This window comes from Brachionichthys hirsutus, unplaced genomic scaffold (assembly GCF_040956055.1).
Source record: "Brachionichthys hirsutus isolate HB-005 unplaced genomic scaffold, CSIRO-AGI_Bhir_v1 contig_405, whole genome shotgun sequence".
Classification (NCBI taxonomy): domain Eukaryota; kingdom Metazoa; phylum Chordata; class Actinopteri; order Lophiiformes; family Brachionichthyidae; genus Brachionichthys; species Brachionichthys hirsutus.
Window position 1 is genome coordinate 79,911 of NW_027180402.1, and position 7,948 is coordinate 87,858.

The window sequence follows — 7,948 nt, forward strand, 5'->3', positions numbered from 1 at the left end:
ACAAAGACTTTCTGCAGGGGTTTATTGAGGGGAGCACTTTGGTTCAAATGCACGGTGAAGCACTGAAATCTAATTTTGACTGAGTTACTGATGTTCGGTTTTATTGATCTGTTTTGATTTGGTGGGAGGCCTCGTGTCTACTCACCCTTATGTTTTGCTGTGTTTATGGTTTTATGATTTCGGTGCCGGTTTGGAGTACGCATGAGTACGCATGTATGGACTGCTGCCACCCGTTTTTATCACTGTGTATATTGTAAAATTGTAAATAATATGAAATTTTTGATAATAAAAGATAAAAAAAAAGAGAGGGTCGCCCTATGATCGAGAGGTTGGCGGTTCGATCCCCGGCTCAGGCACATGTGTACACTGTCGTTGTGTCCTTAGGCAAGACACTTCACCCACATTGCCCGGGCGCATGCGCACGCTGCGACCAGCAGCAGAGTTAACTGCTGTAAACCAAATCTACCTTCGGGTACAAATAAAGTCACCTTACCTTACCTGTTGCTAAGCAGCAGCAGGACACGTGAAACGGTCCCGTCTCTGTCCCTGCAGCTGTGTGTGGCGTTGGACTCCCTGAAGACGCTTGGCGTCGTCCACACGGACATCAAGCCGGACAACATCATGCTGGTGGACCGTCTGGAGCAGCCGCTGAGGGTCAAGCTGATTGACTTTGGACAAGCCGTGGAAGTGTCTGAAATCCGGCCGGGGATGATGCTGCAGCCGTGTGGATACAGGTGACCTGTGGGGGGGGGGGGGGGGGTTGGTCCTCGCACGCAGCCAAGAGTTTTCTCACCTTTGACCTTCGTCCTCCCACCTCAGAGCTCCAGAAGTGTCCCTCGGCCTGCCCTTCGACGAAGCCATTGACGTGTGGAGCGTGGGATGCGTCCTGGCGTCCCTCTACCTCGTAGAGAACGTCTTTTCCATCGACGGCAACGTGCAGATGGTAAAGCGGACCGCAGCGCACGGCCGAGCCGAGCCGGTCTCCACGCCGGAGACTGACGGGAATCTGTTTGTCGTTTGCAGATGAAGGACATTGTGTCTCTGCTGGGCCAGCCAGAGGACAAGCTGCTCTTCGCTGGGGTGTACACCAAAGCGTATTTTAAAAGGGCGCCCCCTTCCGCCAGGCCGAGGTGGAGGCTCAAGGTACGGCGAGCCGCGTTCCAGTGCGTCTGAATGCATCCATTGTGCTCGACATCCTTTGACGCGATCCTCACGTCTTGTCCCCGCAGACCTCACAGGACAGCTCCGCTGACGTCCCCGTGCGAGGCGGGACACCCGGCGACTGGCGCGGCCCGTCTCTGGACAGCCTGCTGGATGTGAGCGCTCTTTGTTGCAGAACCGGTACCTGCTGATGACCCGTCTCTGAGAGGATCAACTGACCTGAATCCGTTTCCCCATCCAGGTCTATCCGAGAGGCGACCTGGTCCAGTTCTGGGACCGGCGGGCTTTTGTTGACCTGCTCAAATGCCTGCTGCGCCTGGACGCCGCTGAAAGGATGTCCGCCCGTGAGGCCCTGCTGCACCCGTTCATCTCCATGTCCCACCTGACGGAGGACAGTGACTGCAGTGGACAACCGGAGCAAGACGCTGCCGCTGCAGACGCTCCTCCGGCCACGGACAATGTTGCTGCTGATGGAGGTACGAGCTCTGACGCTCCGGAAGCTCCGGAAGCTCCGGAAGCTCCAGAAGCTCCAGAAGCTCCGGAAGTTCCGGAAGTTCCAGTAGTTCCGGAAGTTCCAGAAGCTCCGGAAGTTCCAGAAGTTCCAGAAGTTCCAGAAGCTCCTCTGACCTCAAACGTCTCAGACGATGCTGCAGAAGCTCCGGTCAAGGAAGCGTCTGATGAGGTTCTGCTGGAGGAGCCAGATGGGACTGAACAAGAAGGAGCTTCCAAACGAGACCTAGAAGCTCCTCCGGACTCCACCAGGAGCTTCCAGAAACGAGTCAGAGAGGCGTTGGGGAGGCTTTTCCGGCGCTGTTTTTGTTGCTTCCGACCAACGACTGTGGAGGACTGAAGTTTTTTTTTTTGTACTTTAATCAAATGACGATCAGATACTTTTCAAATCTTTCTCAGGCCCAAAACGCTTTCTAGTCCCCGTCGTGCCTCCAACGCCGATCCGAATCGCAGAACTTTAGGACAGGAGACGTGGACGGTAGGGGGGGGGGGGGGCTCTTTGATCTGTGTTGCTGTCGTCCTGCTTTGTCTCCTTCCTCGATGCGTTCGGCTGGTCCCGTTGCCCGTGCAGGTCGTTCGCCGTCTGGCTCTGGATCCCGTTCGCTGGGAGTGACTCGTTCTTTTCCTCGTGTTTGGCCTCCCCCTGAAATTGCCCCCCCGTGCGGCTCCAGTTTCTGCTCGCGTGTTGAATGTCTCTCCTTCCAGAACGCTCAGATCTGCGTCAATCTGAAATGTAACCGCCGTTGGGCCGATCACAGTCTCAACAGTCCGTTGGTCGCTCTCGCTGCTCGTGTCTGCGACCGCCCCGAGGAAATATGGCGCCCCCCCACCTCCTCTCCCTGCTGGTGCACCTTCTCGGCATCTCGGGATATCCTGACTGCAGTTTACGAGACGCCTCTTTGTCCCGCCTCCATCCGGTCTCTGATGTCCTCCTCGCTGCGTGTCCCGAAGTCACAATGTTCCGATAGTTCAGAGGGCTCTGCTAAACCTTTTGGTTTCCTCGCCGGGCCGCTGCGCTCTCCGGTGGGAACGTGCACGCTCGTGGATAACGTTCCTTTTGGGGTAGAAGTATTCGTCGTAGTTTTCTAACACAACCTCAGATTTCTTTAGCTCCGCCCCCTTCCGCAACAGTGAATGTTTTAAAAATGTTCCCGTGCCATAAATCGGGGGACTGACTTGGACCTCACCGTCCTCCGTATTCAGTCTTGTAGCCGCCCCAAAATGCTGGAAACGCTGCTTCCAATCTCGCCGTTCAGTCGGCCGGTCGAACGGGAAATCCTCCGGGGGGGTTCGACTTCACCGTTTCCTTGAAGCCGCACGTCCGTCAGCAGCTTCTGACGCCGTGTAAAGCAACCGGATGTCCACACAGTGCTTTGGCTGAGCTAACGTGAAAGGGTTAAACTGGCAGCCGCTGTCCCTGGATGAGCTCCGGTCAATCGGGCGCCAGGTGTGTGCTGCAATATGACATCAATCACCCTGTTGCTAAGCAGCAGCAGGACACGTGAAACGGTCCCGTCTCTGTCCCTGCAGCTGTGTGTGGCGTTGGACTCCCTGAAGACACTTGGCGTCGTCCACACGGACATCAAGCCGGACAACATCATGCTGGTGGACCGTCTGGAGCAGCCGCTGAGGGTCAAGCTGATTGACTTTGGACCAGCCATGGAAGTGTCTGAAATCCGGCCGGGGATGATGCTGCAGCCGTGTGGATACAGGTGACCTGTGGGGGGGGGGGGGGGGTGTTGGTCCTCGCACACAGCCAAGAGTTTTCTCACCTTTGACCTTCGTCCTCCCACCTCAGAGCTCCAGAAGTGTCCCTCGGCCTGCCCTTCGACGAAGCCATTGACGTGTGGAGCGTGGGATGCGTCCTGGCGTCCCTCTACCTCGTAGAGAACGTCTTTTCCATCGACGGCAACGTGCAGATGGTAAAGCGGACCGCAGCACACGGCCGAGCCGAGCCGGTCTCCACGCCGGAGACTGACGGGACTCTGTTTGTCGTTTGCAGATGAAGGACATTGTGTCTCTGCTGGGCCAGCCAGAGGACAAGCTGCTCTTCGCCGGGGTGTACACCAAAGCGTATTTTAAAAGGGCGCCCCTTTCCGCCAGGCCGAGGTGGAGGCTCAAGGTACGGCGAGCCGCGTTCCAGTGCGTCTGAATGCATCCATTGTGCTCGACATCCTTTGATGCGATCCTCACGTCTTGTCCCCGCAGACCTCACAGGACAGCTCCGCTGACGTCCCCGTGCGAGGCGGGACACCTGGCGACTGGCGCGGCCCGTCTCTGGACAGCCTGCTGGATGTGAGCGCTCTTTGTTGCAGAACCGGTACCTGCTGATGACCCGTCTCTGAGAGGATCAACTGACCTGAATCCGTTTCCCCATCCAGGTCTATCCGAGAGGCGACCTGGTCCAGTTCTGGGACCGGCGGGCTTTTGTTGACCTGCTCAAATGCCTGCTGCGCCTGGACGCCGCTGAAAGGATGTCCGCCCGTGAGGCCCTGCTGCACCCGTTCATCTCCATGTCCCACCTGACGGAGGACAGTGACTGCAGTGGACAACCGGAGCAAGACGCTGCCGCTGCAGACGCTCCTCCGGCCACGGACAATGTTGCTGCTGATGGAGGTACGAGCTCTGACGCTCCGGAAGCTCCGGAAGTTCCAGAAGCTCCAGAAGCTCCAGAAGCTCCAGAAGCTCCAGAAGCTCCAGAAGCTCCTCTGACCTCAAACGTCTCAGACGATGCTGCAGAAGCTCCGGTCAAGGAAGCGTCTGATGAGGTTCTGCTGGAGGAGCCAGATGGGACTGAACAAGAAGGAGCTTCCAAACGAGACCTAGAAGCTCCTCCGGACTCCACCAGGAGCTTCAAGAAACGAGTCAGAGAGGCGTTGGGGAGGCTTTTCCGGCGCTGTTTTTGTTGCTTCCGACCAACGACTGTGGAGGACTGAAGTTTTTTTTTTTGTACTTTAATCAAATGACGATCAGATACTTTTCAAATCTTTCTCAGGCCCAAAACGCTTTCTAGTCCCCGTCGTGCCTCCAACGCCGATCCGCATCGCAGAACTTTAGGACAGGAGACGTGGACGGTAGGGGGGGGCTCTTTGATCTGTGTTGCTGTCGTCCTGCTTTGTCTCCTTCCTCGATGCGTTCGGCTGGTCCCGTTGCCCGTGCAGGTCGTTCGCCGTCTGGCTCTGGATCCCGTTCGCTGGGAGTGACTCGTTCTTTTCCTCGTGTTTGGCCTCCCCCTGAAATTGCCCCCCCGTGCGGCTCCAGTTTCTGCTCGCGTGTTGAATGTCTCTCCTTCCAGAACGCTCAGATCTGCGTCAATCTGAAATGTAACCGCCGTTGGGCCGATCACAGTCTCAACAGTCCGTTGGTCGCTCTCGCTGCTCGTGTCTGCGACCGCCCCGAGGAAATATGGCGCCCCCCCACCTCCTCTCCCTGCTGGTGCACCTTCTCGGGATCTCGGGATATCCTGACTGCAGTTTACGAGACGCCTCTTTGTCCCGCCTCCATCCGGTCTCTGATGTCCTCCTTGCTGCGTGTCCCGAAGTCACAATGTTCCGATAGTTCAGAGGGCTCTGCTAAACCTTTTGGTTTCCTCACCGGGCCGCTGCGCTCTCCGGTGGGAACGTGCACGCTCGTGGATAACGTTCCTTTTCGGGTAGAAGTATTCGTCATAGTTTTCTAACACAACCTCAGATTTCTTTAGCTCCGCCTCCTTCCGCAACAGTGAATGCTTTAAAAATGTTCCCGTAAATCGGGGGACGGACTTGGACCTCACCGTCCTCCGTATTCAGTCTTGTCGCCGCCCCAAAATGCTGGAAACGCTGCTTCCAATCTCGCCGTTCAGTCGGCCGGTCGAACGGGAAATCCTCCGGGGGGGTTCGACTTCACCGTTTCCTTGAAGCCGCACGTCCGTCAGCAGCTTCTGACGCCGTGTAAAGCAACCGGATGTCCACACAGTGCTTTGGCTGAGCTAACGTGAAAGGGTTAAACTGGCAGCCGCTGTCCCTGGATGAGCTCCGGTCAACCGGGCGTCAGGTGTGTGCTGCAATATGACATCAATCACCCTGTTGCTAAGCAGCAGCAGGACACGTGAAACGGTCCCGTCTCTGTCCCTGCAGCTGTGTGTGGCGTTGGACTCCCTGAAGACGCTTGGCGTCGTCCACACGGACATCAAGCCGGACAACATCATGCTGGTGGACCGTCTGGAGCAGCCGCTGAGGGTCAAGCTGATTGACTTTGGACAAGCCGTGGAAGTGTCTGAAATCCGGCCGGGGATGATGCTGCAGCCGTGTGGATACAGGTGACCTGTGGTGGGGGGGGTTGGTCCTCGCACGCAGCCAAGAGTTTTCTCACCTTTGACCTTCGTCCTCCCACCTCAGAGCTCCAGAAGTGTCCCTCGGCCTGCCCTTCGATGAAGCCATTGACGTGTGGAGCGTGGGATGCGTCCTGGCGTCCCTCTACCTCGTAGAGAACGTCTTTTCCATCGACGGCAACGTGCAGATGGTAAAGCGGACCGCAGCGCACGGCCGAGCCGAGCCGGTCTCCACGCCGGAGACTGACGGGACTCTGTTTGTCGTTTGCAGATGAAGGACATTGTGTCTCTGCTGGGCCAGCCAGAGGACAAGCTGCTCTTCTCCGGGGTGTACACCAAAGCGTATTTTAAAAGGGCGCCCCTTTCCGCCAGGCCGAGGTGGAGGCTCAAGGTACGTACTGAACAGAAAGTACTGTAACGACTGCTTCAAGGACGTTTTGCTCTATCTGTTGTCGTTAGCCTCTTTATTCTAATGAGGTTTCTCTTTTATTTGAGGACTGGTTTGTTTTCTTTGATGGGGGGTTGTGGAAGCAGCACTGTAAAGACCCGCTGAGACCCGCTGAGAGACCGACGTACCCCGGTGAGCATATTGCGTCACTTCCTGTCCGCTTGTTACACAAATTGTTTGTTCTCTCTGCCACTTTTTCTGCTCTTTTCCCACATAACTTTAATCACTACCTGTCCTATTTATTGTTAGCGGATTAACGCCGCCAATTTTCACAACTCTTTGGGGCGTTTCTCCTTTGGTTTGATAAGCTAACTATCGAATAGCTTTTAGCACCGCTAGCTAGCTAGCGATGGCTTCTCCCTCTGCCTCTCCGCTGTCCTGCTCAGTGTGTCAAATGTTTAGCTTCTCCTCTGCTTCCTTTACTGACAGCGAAACGTGTAAGAGGTGTAGTCTATTTGCTATGTTGGAGACGAGGCTAAATGATTTAGAGACCCGGTTCCGCACCATAGAAGCGAATCCAGTAGCTTCGATGGCTAGCCAGCCCTCCCTTAGCGGTGCGGACCGAGCCGCTAACCGTCTCCCGGCTGCACCAAGGCGGCTAGGTGACTGTTCGGAGGAAGCATAGTCCGAAGCCCGCTACGGTTCACCACCGCCCCGTTCACGTTTCTGATGGATTTTCCCCGCTCAGCAACACACCTGCTGAGGACAGTACTCTGGTGATTGGTGACTCCATTCTCAGAAACGTGAAGCTAGCGACTCCAGCGGCCATAGTGAGGTGTATCCCGGGGGCCAGAGCGGGCGACATTGAATCAAATTTGAAGTTGCTGGCGAAAGCTAAACGTAAATACCGTAAGATTGTAATCCACGTCGGCACTAATGACGTCCGGCTACGCCAGTCGGAGGTCACTAAAATTAATATTGAGTCGGTGTGTAGCTTTGCTAGGACTATGTCGGACTCCGTAGTTTTCTCTGGCCCCCTCCCCAATCTGACGGGTGACGATATGTTTAGCCGCATGTCGTCATTCAACCGCTGGCTGTCTAGGTGGTGTCCGGAAAACAACGTGGGCTTCGTAAATAACTGGCAGACATTCTGGGGAAAACCTGGTCTTATTAGGAGAGACGGTGTCCATCCTACGTTTGGTGGCGCAGCTCTCATTTCTAGCAATCTGACCGAGTTTGTTAGACAACCAAAACCCTGACAATCCAGAGTCGGGACCAGGAGTCAGAGATGTAGTCCTACACCCATCTCTGAGCGTCCTCTGGATCAGTCACCCACCCAGAACCCCATCCAGAACCCCACACGGAACCCCATAGTGATGGTGTCTATAGAGATGGTGTCTGTTTCCCGACCCCCTAAGGTTGTTAAATTGTACAGGAGACGTGTTACTCCTGAAGACCTTATAAAAATAAAAACTGCTGCCACAGAAATTAATAATAGTAAAACCATTAAATGTGGACTTTTGAATATTCGCTCTTTGGCGTCAAAGGCATTTTTAATAAATGATCTGATCTCAGATCAG

At 55.4% G+C, this 7,948-nt stretch overlaps 1 protein-coding gene across 1 annotated transcript; it reads left to right on the forward strand.

Annotated features, from left to right (window-relative positions):
- Positions 1-6,748: 6,748 nt before the first annotated feature.
- On the forward strand, positions 6,749-7,627 carry LOC137914678 (uncharacterized). Its single transcript, XM_068758190.1, is given in 2 exon segments — positions 6,749-7,022; positions 7,024-7,627. Coding segments are annotated over 2 exon segments (849 nt in total). The 5' UTR covers positions 6,749-6,777.
- Positions 7,628-7,948: the final 321 nt, after the last annotated feature.